The sequence below is a fragment of the Trichoplusia ni genome, chromosome 8, assembly GCF_003590095.1.
Source record: "Trichoplusia ni isolate ovarian cell line Hi5 chromosome 8, tn1, whole genome shotgun sequence".
Taxonomy (NCBI): domain Eukaryota; kingdom Metazoa; phylum Arthropoda; class Insecta; order Lepidoptera; family Noctuidae; genus Trichoplusia; species Trichoplusia ni.
The window spans coordinates 870,530-883,212 of record NC_039485.1 but is presented as its reverse complement, the minus strand read 5'-3'; the positions used below and the strand labels follow the sequence as shown (position 1 = coordinate 883,212).

Here is a 12,683-nt window from a genome sequence, read left to right as displayed (position 1 = left end):
AACAAACAAATCACCTGCACAAAGACACCCAGACTCAGAACAAGCATTCGTGGATCACACAAATACTTGTCCTACTCAGGGATCGATCCTGCGACATGACGCGTACAGTGGTTTTGGCGTGGTGACCTCAACCACTCGGCTATCCGTGCAGTCTATTTTAATTTTTGTGAACAAGTCATACGTATTCAGGCTCGCTCAAGGCCATAAATCGCTGTGGGGTTGTCTTGGAGTATATCACTGTAAGCCCTTGCTCGTTATAAATAGGGCTTATATTCCTATAATCCAATTATCAGAACATTTAAGTGTATATGTCGTTGCCTATGCCTTCCAGGGCGGCTTGTTGTGCAGGCCCCGCTTGGCGCGCTTGTCGCCGCGCTCGGGGCGGTCGCTGGTGGGCTCCTCGTTGAGGTCGCGACTGGGCTCCGTCGCGTTGTCGCCGCTGCCGTCAAAGTTCGGGGGCTTGGTTAGAAGCTGCGGATTATATTTTCATTTACTGTTTCATGTATTTCGTTGTATAGAAGTAAACTTTCTAAAAAAAGCTCATAAGTGTAAAAAGATAAGGATTGTTTCTTTAATGTAATAATTATTTATTGCACTAATATTGGTTACTATACCTTCAAATAAAAAACAAACAAAAATAAATAATAAACAATTACCAGTTTAACGTACTGTTGCAGTTCGTTGTCTGTGAGTCCGTCCAGGTTGAGTCGGTCGCGTCGCTCGTCGCCGCGGAGCAGGTCGCGCGCGGGCAGTGCGCCCAGCGGCGGGGCCAACGGGGGAGCTAGAGAGGTTTTAGGATTAATGTAATAATTTTATCCTTCTTGTTAGAACATTACAAGCCAGGAGCAGTCTGCCAGAATAAGTTTTTATGACACCAACACTGAACTGCTTCGAAAATACTATCTTCAAAGTATTTGACACACACGCAACAACTTTTTAGCTGCTAGTGTGTGTTTTCGAAGTAATATAATAAAAATCTATTAGCATGTTGAGTAAGCACTATGACCGATTTCTTGCCTCAATATCTTCAGCCTAGATATTTTTTTTAGACAAAAGGGTGTTTTTTGATCTTCAGTTTTTTACAAAAAATATAAGTAAAAGAATCTTAGTATCGTACCGCTATCGGCGCGGCTGAGGTCTAGCGCGGACACGCCGGAGTTCCCGTTGGTGAGGATGAGCAGCGCCTGGCGCCACTGCGACTCCATCACGCTGTGCAGCTGCGACGCGATCTGACCGCGGCGGCGGCGGTAAGCGTCTACCTTGCTCTGGTAAACACACAATTATGTAATTTTGTAATTATGTTATTTTACAATTATGTAATTTACTAGTAAACATAAGCCTTTATTGCTGTTAGAGTTTTTACTTGTTTAACTGAACATTATCAATAGTCAGAAAAATAAAAATTAAACTATCCCATATTCTCAACATTTGGCTAATCTCTCCCAGGGACTGGACAACCCCACTTTAGAGTTTAGCCGTTTGACAGAGTAACCCGTACACGGGGTAACTCATATCGCAGTGTTACCTTTTGTTCGAGTTACATCCTCGAAACCCAGCGAAATGGTTAACACCTTCATTATGGTAACCACGTGAAGGGGTTAACCCCTTCAATAACTTAAGCCTTTGAAGTGGTTACCTTCACGAAAGGCTTTTATTCGTGTTACCCTGAATTACCCACTAAACTTGAGCTGCATACTTGCACCCTAGCGGCCCCTCATTGCTTTACTAAGACTACAGCTGATTTTCTTCTATCGCCGACGTGTCGCGCCGCGACTCGCGCCTCTCGGACAAACTACCTACGCGCGAAACTTCATATAGGTAACTAGCTGTTGCCCGCGATGAAGATATAAGTTAGGAATTTTTGGACGAAAGCCCTCGAAGATTAATATTTTTCCCCGTTTTTGCCACATTTTCCATTGTATCTTCGCTCCTATTAGTTGCAGCGTGATTTTATATAGCCTAAAACCTTCCTCGATTATTGGTCTATTGAACACAAAATGAGATCACATTTTTTAGATGAAATTATTTATAATAAATAAAAAAAAATCGAATTCAAGTTTTTTTCATTTTTTGCATTTTCTGAGAAGATTTGACGGGTGAATTTTCGATTGAAAATTAGGGTGTTTTTTATATTAATTCAAAATAAGGTGAATAATCAAATAAATTACAGCGTATTTGGGACACAAAAAAGTAAGTTTTCACCAAATTTAGTTACAAAAATATTTTTTTGTAAAAGATAAAAATAAAAAACCAAAATCTTGGTTCTTTGGATTTTTACATAAATTTTGAGGTTATGTGAAAAAAATGTAAACACAAAAGTTTTAGATCTTTTTATTACCTACAACTTTGCCATTTGACTTTTTTCGATACGACTTTTAGAAATCGAGAAAATCCGTTTTTTACCCTTCAAACGTCACCCCCACCCCAGGTATGAGGAGAGATTCTCTCCTCATACCTTGTCCTTCGATAAAGGCATCCTCAATGGATTTCCGTTTGTTTCAGTCCTTTACTGTACGTAACTACCAAATACCCCCTGTAATCCGTGTTTCGTAAGCTATGCTGAACTGTATAAGATCCTTATAGGTCTATACAAGCTGTGGATTATTACCTAATTCGTAAAAAGTCTGAAGTTATAAACAGACTAATTGTTTATTTGGGAGAGGAGAATCATATTAAGGTTAGCAACAATTACAAGACAGCGCTGTTACTATTCTCTGAGTAATGTTACAGGAATGGTTTACGTAAAACTTTCAACAACACTTACTTCAAGCAATCCAATTTTTTCGCTAGCCTGAGCCAACTGTAGTCTGTACAATTTAATTTCTTCCCTCTGTTTTTCTTCCAAAACATTTATTTCTAGTTTGTGCCTAAAAGCAAAATAACGTTTATGTATCACATTCAGATACCACTTATTATATTTTTGAACCTGTTGAACCATTACTTTACTAGAAAGGCATCACGTAACAACAAAAAACATTAAACAAATTAAATATACAAGTAAACTCACTGTTCTTCAATCCTAGCGATCTGTTTGTTGTAAGTATCAACTAGAGCAGTCTCCTTGCTGCTGGCGTCGGCCTCCATCTCCCGCTCGGCCAGGTCCAGCTGCTGCTGGAACTCCTGCAGCTTCCCCAGCACCGCGTCCTCTAGTTGCTTCTGATAGTGAGACTTTAGTTCTGTCTTCTGCAGGTCTAGTTGTTTGCGCAGGGTTCGCACTTCGCTTTCCAAGTTGTCCTGACAATTTTAACAAAAGAGGTTATGTTAATAAAAACAAATTGGAAAAATAATGAGAGTTTTGATTCGGCTTAAGTTTGCTGAGACTAAAAGTACACACAACAGCTTTAACATTTTTTTGACACTCAGAGAAAGCATTCGTGACTGACACCAATGCTTGTCCTACGCGGGGTGCGAACGCGCGACACGTCGCGCTCAGTGGGTTTGGCGTGATGACGACATCCATTCTACTATCCGAGCAGCAATTCATAATATATGACGAACAATTGCGATATAGTTTTGATAACAAATAACCATACAAAATCTATACTCACGCATTTCTTCATCAGATCAGTAGTGTGGTTTTCCTTATCACCCAACTGTCTCTCGAGGATGTTGCATCTCGACCTCTCTTCATTGACCTTCACTTTCAACTGGTCTCGCTCCTCAGACATTAATGTCAGCTCGTCATCCAGCGACAGTATCTTACGATCCAACTCACTTGCTTTCCGTTTTGTCTCCTCATGATCTATTTTTTCCTGTACAATTAAAGAATTGATGATTTGTTTTGATCTTTTTTGACTGACATACATACTACTAGACTTTACGGTAATTCTTTTACACCCATATAGACAACACACTTTAGAAGAAGATACTATTATAAAGAATTATGGAAAACTTAGAAGCCTACGTCTTTAAAATTTTCGTTCATATAGGCTGCCAATCTCCCTAAAGCAGAAGCTCATCAACATAATATATGTATCACCAAGCAACCCATCTCCCACCTACAAGGCTCAGACCCAGTAGCTCACCGAGTTTCAACTTCTACCATTCAAGTACTGCTTTCCATGATGATACCAAGTATCATAATTCATAAGCTAGAGAATCATGATAATATTTGGTGTCAGCCACTGCCTAGCAAAACAGGGCACTATATAAAAAGAAATAAGACAAATATTACAGTATAAGACAAAGCCTTAAAGTATAATCATACCTTTTCCAAAGCATGTTCAATATTTTTAACACAATCAGCAGACTGCTTGTTAAGTCTCATGATAGTCTCGTAATTCTCCTTCAACACTTCCAAGTCTCTCTCTTTGCTCTTAATGACGTCATCTCTGCTCGCTACTTCCTTCTCCAACTTCTCTTCCACTTCTTTCTTCTCTGTTGCCATCTGCTTGCACTTCTCTTGGTAGTCGTGAGCTAAGTCTAACGCCTTATACAGTTCTGCTTCAAAGTGACTGGTTTTCTGCAATATTCGGAAGTAAGTTTACTCATAGGGTTAATATTATAAACATTCAGTTAATAATTAATTATCATATCCATATATATTGTCATATCCATCTGAAATATCATAGGGAAACTTAATTATGATGGAAAACATTTTTATGTTTTTGTGCTTGAAAAAAAATCATTGACTCATAGCTATACCTACAAAGCTAACTCCTTGTAAAAAGGATTATTTCATACTTATTTTCTTTAAAAACAGCTACACAAAACTCTTTACCTTTTGAGCATCATCAGCTACCACTCGAAAGTTCTCCACCTCTCTGACCATCTTATCCAATGCTGCTCTATGTCTCTCTTCTGCCTTGTCTAAGTTGCCAGTGAGTTTCAGCCACGCTTCTCTTAGCTTAGCAATAGCCGCGTCTTTCGCACGGTCCACTTTAACTGCTACTGCTAGCTTCTCTTGTTGCTCCAGAATTTTCTTTTGTAGTTGTTGTATCATGGATTCACAGTGCTGAGGAAGAAGATAATATGTAATTGAAATATTGAGATAGGTGAATGAGCTTTAGTAGGCAGTCATTAGAAATTATGGTGAATATGAAGCAAGTGATAAATGAGTATGATCAATAAAGTGTAGTACTTTCTAAAATGTAAAGAGAACACTACCCGTATTATAAAAATAATAGTTTGATTTTGTTACTTAGTTTAAATAAACTCTAAAATAAGCAACAGAAGTAAAACATTTGCGTTAAAAGAATTTATAATTCTGTTAGCAAGCATTGATTTCATAAAAAAATACTTTGTTTGAGCCTGAGAGAAATAAATAGCTAAATAATTATGTAAGTTACTTTTCATAACCTTCATTGTACATGTTTATATCTTACCTCTCGTTTGAGTCTTTCTTCCTCCAGCTTAACACTGTCATACTTCTCCCCTCTGTCTCCTTTCTCCCCCCAAAGCTCACTCAAACTAAGCAGGTCCGTGTCTATGGTCTCCAAGTATTTGTTTTGCTTGCCATCCTTGCTGTCAGGGTAGAATGGCCTCATTTGTGGCATTTTGAATTCATCCTTTTTAGGTGACAAGTAACTATCAGTCATGGAGCCTTGGTTATTCCTGCTGTAGCTCTGAGACTTGTACTGCTCTAACACTTTTGATGCCCTGTCATAAATCTTGTTTGAAGACGGCCTGAAGGTATCCAAGTAACTGGTCTGTGGTCTTTTCGGGGTAGATGTTGGTTGGACATCCTTCTCAGAGAAATTAAGTTTTCTAATACTAGGGGACCTTGTATCCTGCTTAGAAGTTTCAGTAGCTTTAGAAGTACTTTCGAACTGGCTAGCAGTGGATTCCTCATTGTTACTTTTGTAGTTAGAAGATGAAGGCTTCTCTTCTCTTGATGAAGCACTGTTGCTTTTGACTAAGTAAATATATTTATCTAATATATTACTAGACACAATGCGCCCACTAGGCAGCCTAACTTCATCTCCATTGTTCTTTGAGTCCAATTTATGAGATATGTAATCCCCGGTGGCCTTTATTACATTCTCTGGACTAACTGCTGCTTCTTGATCTTTGTACTTAGTGTCTGGACTCTCGTAGTTTTCAACTTTTGTAAGAAATTCATCTATTTCATGTAAAAGTAACTTGTCATTCTTTTTACTGGGAGTTGACACAATACTGCTTATATCTCCATCCATACTTTGAATATCATTTAAGATGTGGGCAGGCTTTGGGCAATACTGCTCCAATTCATGGAGTTTTAGAGGAGGGATGTGTTTCCCGCGAGTGCTGATCGAGTCTAAGCTTGTCAAAGACAAATCACCATCACGACTACGTTGTTTCCTTGACTTTCTCTTACGCCTTCGTGGGAATGTAAAGCTCTTTCTGTCTAAGCTTCGGCTGTCGATGCTATCAGTCGTATCCCAAGTCTTAGGCCTTCTTATAGTACCGTAGCTGGAAACATCACTGTTTAGTTCCAAACTTTCTAACCTAGTTTCTAAGGTGTGTACTTGCCCAACTAATTTACCGAGAACTTGTGCTGTACACGATGCGGGCTTATGAACAACAGTCCTAGAAGACTCCAGCAGAGAATCGTCTGAGCCGGAGCTTTGCACTAGGAAAAAATTAGGTGGAATCAGCAAGAGAACATCTGTGTCGTCGGTCTCACTCATCACAACAACAAATGAGTTTCACTTTTAAAGAATCTGGAGCCATTATATGAATTACTGCTCAACCTATATTATCGTGGCTAAATAGTTTAAACAAAATAGCTAAATCTATATGTTACGAACGAAACAACCGTTTCCGTTTGTTTTGTTTGCAAATCCAAATCCAGATTCTGTTAGACGTTAGTTGTCAAGCGTCAACCGGTTAACGTCAAAAATCCACAGATTACTAAATTTAAAATAATTATTTATTTATTTGTATTAATTCAACTCGCAGCTCTTAGAACGATATATAAAGTAGTAGTAAGTAAAAGATAAAAAAATTACTTATCATTACAAGAAGAATTGTATTCTTGTAATGATAAGTAATTTTTTTCCACAGTTCTACCTGCCTTCATAATTTTGAGCAGTGTTACATGTACACGCTAAGCACAAAAAAAAAGCTGAAGCCAAACCACAGGCATATAAAGAGGCCAAACAGAGACTTTGTTTGAGAAGTTATAATTTAAGTTAGCAGAGTACATTCTGGTTAATATTACCGTGCGACCGGGAGACATGGTATTAATGTTTGACGCTGGACCATTTCTTGGTGGTTCCGAACTAAATAAACGAGGATTTGTTTTAAAACTCTAATTTTAGAATCATTTGAGACAGGCAAAATATCCTAACGATTACGATGGCTCGGACACGTAGAACGCAAGGGGTAGGATCGAGCAGCTAAAAGAGCGTATCTGGGTCAACCAACAGGACGCAGATCTGTTGGTCGCCCCAGGTACCGCTTGCGGGATGTGGTGGAAGCGGACCTACGTGAAATCCATGCCAACAATTGGCAGGATACAGCGCAGGACCGCACAGAATGGGCATGACTCACTTCGGGTCGCTGAGCCGAGAAAGTTAGTTAGTTAAAATATCCTAACTATTTACGGTTATACCTCAGCTTTGACTGGCTATAGGTTTAGAGGTTTTAGACAATACTACAATGGAGTATCGCAGTTTATTTAAAAATTACTGTAAAAAAACAGTTCAATTCCAGTGCGAGTCGGACTTGGACACTGACCGATTTCTACTGATTTCCATATAAATCGGTTGGATGAAGAATAATGGATGTGGCCCTTAAATTCCCCGCCCACCAATGGCAGCAGCATCATCTCATATGTGAAAATTTTACTGTTTAGCTACAGACAAAGCCTGGAGACTGACATACAGAATAGAAGACCCTTGGTGACAGGGTTCCGTTTTTGGGTGAGGAACCCTATACCTGGTTTAGCAAGTGTCTATTCATTCAGATGCTGGACATTACATTATGACGGGCCTGTTGGTCTAGTGGTTAGTGACCCTGACTGCTATACCGGAGGTCGTGGGTTCGATTCCCGCCCAGGACAAATGATGTGTGATGAGCATGATCATTTGTTCTGGTGTCTGGGTGTAATTTATCTATAATATGTATGTATTTAGAAATATATAAGTAAGTTTATCAGTTGTCCGGTTACCATAACACAAGCTCTGCTTAGCTTGGGATCAGATAACCGTGTGTGAGTTGTCCCAGGATTTATTTATTTATTTATTCCCAGTAAACTGGGAATGCACAGGGGAAGAAAAAATATTTAAAAATACATCATAATTTAAATATATTTCTTAAACATAAATGTACTAAATGACTTGGTTACCAACAATGAAGCTTATAACATAGATACAATAAACTTAATTACAATTTAGAGAACAATAACAATTTATCAAGAGGCTCTAACATGTATAGGTGTTTGTTTTACAAAGGCATCAAGTTTGTTTTTAAATAGTTCACTAGTGATGGGCTCTCCAATGCCACACAGGGGATTCCTTACAGCATACTTGACATATATTTCTCCATAAATCTTCTTTAATAATTCCCTTACACCTTGGGCTTGGTTATCAGTATTCATGACAAATTTCAAGCCTGATGGTGTCTCCAGGCAGTGAAGGGTGTACTTAGATGTCTTATAGTTCATAAAGCCATCTTTCGGATCCAATGGAGATATTTTAGCTACAAATGACTTGATTGAAAACAGCATTCCATACATTAGTTTTCCCTCCTGAAAAAAAAACCAAATTACAAATTTATGGTTAGCAGTGGTGTACAAAATAACAATAAAATGAAGCCCTAACATAATGCATATTGAAATAATATTGTTTTCTTCTGTACAACAATATTATTATACATAATAGAAGAGTATTTGTTCGCTGAGCAATCTATGAAGTTTATACAAAAAGCATTGTCAATTTCAGGGCTGAGAATAAATTTAATATGTTCTTAATAACTGAGTGAGTTTATTAGCAATGTTTAATGTTTGTGTGTACAATATATACCTGCTATAATCCAACTTATGAAGTTAATTAGAAATTGACCTCAACTTTATAGCTTTTCTCAAAGAAGAGTGTTAAAATTTGTTCTATACTGTAAACTTATAGTTTACTCAGAGAAAACATTAAACATTACTTATTACTCTCTACTCACTCAAAAATATTAAGAACATATTCAATTTATTCACTGCTACTTAAAATTCCTAATGGGCTTCGAACTTTTTGATAAGAGGTTTTTGCTGCTGTTAATAAACCTTATGTCTTGGATGTGCTAATCATTGCTAATCAATGAGAATAGACTCAGCATAAGATAGCGTTAAACAGCATAGAACGAATGAAAATGAATTAACAAACCTCCTCCCTCGACATTCCAGATTGTTTTGATCTATTCCATTCTCCGTAATAAAGCAATGTGCCATAGCGGTCAAAAATATATAGATTGTGTATAGTCATTGCTTTATATCACGGAAACACAAATTTCTCGAATGGTTAGAGGCGTAGTCCAAATTATCGTATTCTTGATTCTGTAAACTGCGAAAAATGACAACAAATTACGATCAACCAAAACATTGATCATAACTTGACGTTCCCAGTTGAAGTGACAAGCGGACAACTGGAAGTATATGTCTTTTTTTTTGTGACATTGCCAGTACTTGTAAGTTGGCGTCTTTTAGTCGATTTTCGAATATTTTTTATCTGTCCTTCTTGCTTGTCTAAAAGTGAACTCAGATAACGAAATATCTGAATGTCCTTTTAAAAAAATCATTCTTCATGATAGAACGTGAGAATCATGGTGCAAAAATCGTGATAATTTTAAAACAAAATTTGTGATTTCGGTGTATTTACATACCACATCAAATCTCCCCAGTGTTCAGTGCGTATAGTGATATATGGAACTCATGCCAATTCGTGTAAGTTTAGAGGTTAAAATTCTTACCTAATAGGTACCTATTATTGCAGAACAAAATCAATAAAACATAAAGCATGGATGAATACACGAGAGAACCATGCCCATGGCGTATCCTCGACGACTCTGGTGGTGCTTTTATTATGGGAGCTATCGGAGGCGGAATATTTCATTCGATAAAGGGATTCAGGAATGCGCCTGTGGGGTTCAGTAGAAAAATGGTAAGTATTTGTGTCGTTATGAATGAAGTTGCTAAAATTTTTGTTTGCTTATTGTAAATGTATTAAATGTTTACAGTATGGCAGTCTGGCAGCTATGAAGGAGCGTTCTCCTGTAGTGGGGGGTAACTTCGCTGTTTGGGGAGGCATGTTCTCTACTATTGATTGCTCACTAGTATACTTGAGACAGAAAGAGGATCCATGGAACTCTATAATGAGTGGAGCACTCACTGGTGGCATACTTGCAGCTAGAAATGGTAAACATCTATCATGAATATAAAATAATTCATACTATTTGTATTCAAGAAATATCTAATATTGAATGTAAAACTTTCCAGGTGTACCTGCAATGGCTGGCAGTGCCCTAGTAGGTGGCATTCTTCTTGCACTAATAGAAGGCATAGGTATAATGTTTTCTAGGATTACAGCTGAGCAGTTCAAACCACAGCAACCAATATTTGAAGACCCCTCAGTGTTAGGGAGCCAAGGACAACCGCAGAGTCAAACGTTTCAGTAGATTAGATGTTAAGTATATACTGCTAGTGATTGTACAGCCTGGCTTGGCTCTTCAGAGTTACCTTTGCCTATAAAGTATAAAATTCAAGTCTTATGGTTTTGAATAAAGCTCTGAAAATGATGCTTAGTTTTAATATTGAGTTGATAGATTTTATTATTTTTCTATTTCATAATTTGCTGTACATGTAAACAATGTATCTAGATGTGGATATAACCAGTTTACAGATTATCTCTGTAATTGCACAAATACTTCTTTCATAGCAATACTTTTTAAAGTATTGAACATTGACATATTTTAATAAAACAAAAGGTAGGCTGTACAATCTAAATTGAAAAACAAATCTCTTGCCAGCATGGCACTGTATCATAAACCAGACTTTAGAATCATTTTTGTTTTCTCTGAGTGAATTATTTGCATCTGTGATATTTTCAGTCCTGTACTGATTGTTTATAATTTCACTCAAAAATGGTTTTATTTCCTATCCCTTTGTTATTGTGTCAACAATACTAATTTTGTTCAATGCAAAGCACAATGCAATTATTTGTCGTTATTAATTCGGTATTTCACAGAATATTACCTGCTAGAGTTACCCCAACTTGATTATTTGTTCCCATATAGTTGAGGGTATCAGAGACAGTGTCAGTTTATTTGCTGATTTTGAAGATTATGTGTGCCATCTTCCAATTAGCTATCCCATACTGATCCTGTCCAAATTGTTTTACAAACAAATGATTGCAGGCAATTTTCTCTGAAATGTTTCTCGAAGATTGAATTTATTTAAAAATAAAGACTTTTATAGATAACTTGTTTTATTTTTTTGTTTGTTTTCATGCAATAAATCCTAACTACTACATTAATGGTAAATTATTTACATTTATCAATGACATTGTTTTTTTATTAGTTTTTCAATAATCTTGGGGCATCATTTCATACTTACAATAACAGAATGTGTGTAAACAATACACAACATTCCAACAGAACTATCTTTTCCTTTTTTTAGTCCTTATAAAAATTGTAAACCATCGAGATTCATTTATACTACTCACTAAAATAGTGTCAGTAATTTACAAACAATGACCTGGTATGCAAAAGAGAACAACAAATAAATAAACAAAATGGTAGTCATCTATGGTGATACCTATACAACTATAAGGGTTGTTTCCATATTAGAATTTTTCACTTAATATTTTAAAACATCTTGGGGCTTGTATAGTAGTCAAGAACATGGTGCAAGTTATGAGAAATTTGAAAACAAGGTCTGAGAATTATATCTTACATAAAAATTGTTACAATCTTTTTCAATAGTAAATGTTAAAAATACTGTTAGTTACAATAGCATCATACCAAAATATTACATGTTTCATTGGGGCAGATTAGGAAGTATGCTTGTAACAATTTTGAATCAAGGAGCTGTTAGGTTATTTTTATGGTTGTAAATTAACGGGTCTGTTTTGTGCAGCGTTATCTCCCATTTTCCGGATTTCCTTGATGACATGGGCTAAGACCTCAGGGTCCACACCTAGCTCACATAATCTAATGCATATAGACAGAGTTTCAGCGTCCAGACCGGTGCAAAGGAGCTGCGATATTTGATACATCGTTTGGAAGGCTTCCCGTGCTTGGCCAACTTGCGCGTTCTTTTCTGATGTCATTTCGATTGTCTGAAAAATATAGTTAGTTTAGACGGCGATACTTCACAATGATTATAAAAAAAGAGAAGAATAACGCCTTTACCGTGTAATAGGTTTGTAAAATCAATCTCGATAAGCAATTTGTATGAATTTAAGCAACTTTATTATTTATTTTCGGTTAAAATAACTTCGAATTTAACATCAAAACAAAATTGCGTCCGTTTCGTTATCACTGTCACTTTTCAATCACCAGCTAATGTCACTAATGTCAAATAGAGATGGTAAGCTTGCCACTGTAGAATATATCAATGTATTTATTAACTGAATTTGACCAACTGCTGATTTAATTTGCTAAAATCATTGCAAAGCGTATAAATTACAATCGATACCCACAAATAAGTGCCACTTTTGAAAAATTACAATGACAGATATTATATTGAATTTATATCTGAAACAGTGTTAAACTATCTA

The 12,683-nt window shown here is 36.8% G+C and overlaps 3 protein-coding genes and 1 long non-coding RNA gene across 5 annotated transcripts; 1 reads left to right on the top strand and 3 right to left on the bottom strand.

The window, feature by feature from the left end:
- Positions 1-6,808, bottom strand: LOC113496340 (spindle pole body component 110). 2 transcript variants are annotated; one of them, XM_026875511.1, is made up of 9 exons: positions 5,325-6,808; positions 4,721-4,954; positions 4,208-4,462; positions 3,549-3,752; positions 3,008-3,234; positions 2,765-2,867; positions 1,118-1,265; positions 657-781; positions 1-471 (listed from the first exon to the last, which is right to left on the bottom strand). In XM_026875511.1, the coding sequence occupies exons 1-9, from the start codon at positions 6,606-6,608 to the stop codon at positions 319-321; spliced, it is 2,733 nt and encodes a 910-aa protein (XP_026731312.1). In that variant the 5' UTR covers positions 6,609-6,808; the 3' UTR covers positions 1-318. The 2 variants fall into 2 exon arrangements, with proteins under 2 accessions (XP_026731312.1, XP_026731313.1); XM_026875512.1 differs by having other exon boundaries at positions 389-471; positions 670-781.
- Positions 6,809-8,213: 1,405 nt separating this feature from the next.
- Positions 8,214-9,551, bottom strand: LOC113496495 (trafficking protein particle complex subunit 1-like). Its single transcript, XM_026875733.1, has 2 exons — positions 9,294-9,551; positions 8,214-8,671 (listed from the first exon to the last, which is right to left on the bottom strand). The coding sequence occupies exons 1-2, from the start codon at positions 9,390-9,392 to the stop codon at positions 8,336-8,338; spliced, it is 435 nt and encodes a 144-aa protein (XP_026731534.1). The 5' UTR covers positions 9,393-9,551; the 3' UTR covers positions 8,214-8,335.
- Positions 9,552-9,647: 96 nt separating this feature from the next.
- LOC113496494 (mitochondrial import inner membrane translocase subunit Tim17-B-like) lies at positions 9,648-11,381 on the top strand. Its single transcript, XM_026875732.1, has 4 exons — positions 9,648-9,813; positions 9,900-10,067; positions 10,144-10,321; positions 10,403-11,381. The coding sequence occupies exons 2-4, from the start codon at positions 9,924-9,926 to the stop codon at positions 10,579-10,581; spliced, it is 501 nt and encodes a 166-aa protein (XP_026731533.1). The 5' UTR covers positions 9,648-9,813; positions 9,900-9,923; the 3' UTR covers positions 10,582-11,381.
- On the bottom strand, positions 11,373-12,467 carry LOC113496496. Its single transcript, XR_003400825.1, has 2 exons — positions 12,316-12,467; positions 11,373-12,242 (listed from the first exon to the last, which is right to left on the bottom strand). It is a non-coding gene; the product is annotated as an uncharacterized LOC113496496 (long non-coding RNA).
- Between the last annotated feature and the right edge of the window lie 216 nt (positions 12,468-12,683).

What these genes read in the sequence shown, in the direction of transcription:
- LOC113496494 (XM_026875732.1), top strand. Translation starts at nt 9,924, where the DNA reads ATGGATGAATACACGAGAGAACCATGCCCATGGCGTATCCTCGACGAC. An exon ending in TGGGGTTCAGTAGAAAAATG is followed by an intron (nt 10,068 to 10,143) that starts GTAAGTATTTGT and finishes AAATGTTTACAG; the next exon opens with TATGGCAGTCTGGCAGCTAT. An exon ending in CATACTTGCAGCTAGAAATG is followed by an intron (nt 10,322 to 10,402) that starts GTAAACATCTAT and finishes AAAACTTTCCAG; the next exon opens with GTGTACCTGCAATGGCTGGC.
- LOC113496495 (XM_026875733.1), bottom strand. Translation starts at nt 9,392, where the DNA reads ATGACTATACACAATCTATATATTTTTGACCGCTATGGCACATTGCTT. An exon ending in CTGGAATGTCGAGGGAGGAG is followed by an intron (nt 8,672 to 9,293) that starts GTTTGTTAATTC and finishes TTTTTTTTTCAG; the next exon opens with GAGGGAAAACTAATGTATGG.
- LOC113496340 (XM_026875511.1), bottom strand. Translation starts at nt 6,608, where the DNA reads ATGAGTGAGACCGACGACACAGATGTTCTCTTGCTGATTCCACCTAAT. An exon ending in TTGAACATGCTTTGGAAAAG is followed by an intron (nt 3,753 to 4,207) that starts GTATGATTATAC and finishes TTAATTGTACAG; the next exon opens with GAAAAAATAGATCATGAGGA. An exon ending in AAAAAATTGGATTGCTTGAA is followed by an intron (nt 1,266 to 2,764) that starts GTAAGTGTTGTT and finishes TGTGTTTACCAG; the next exon opens with AGCAAGGTAGACGCTTACCG.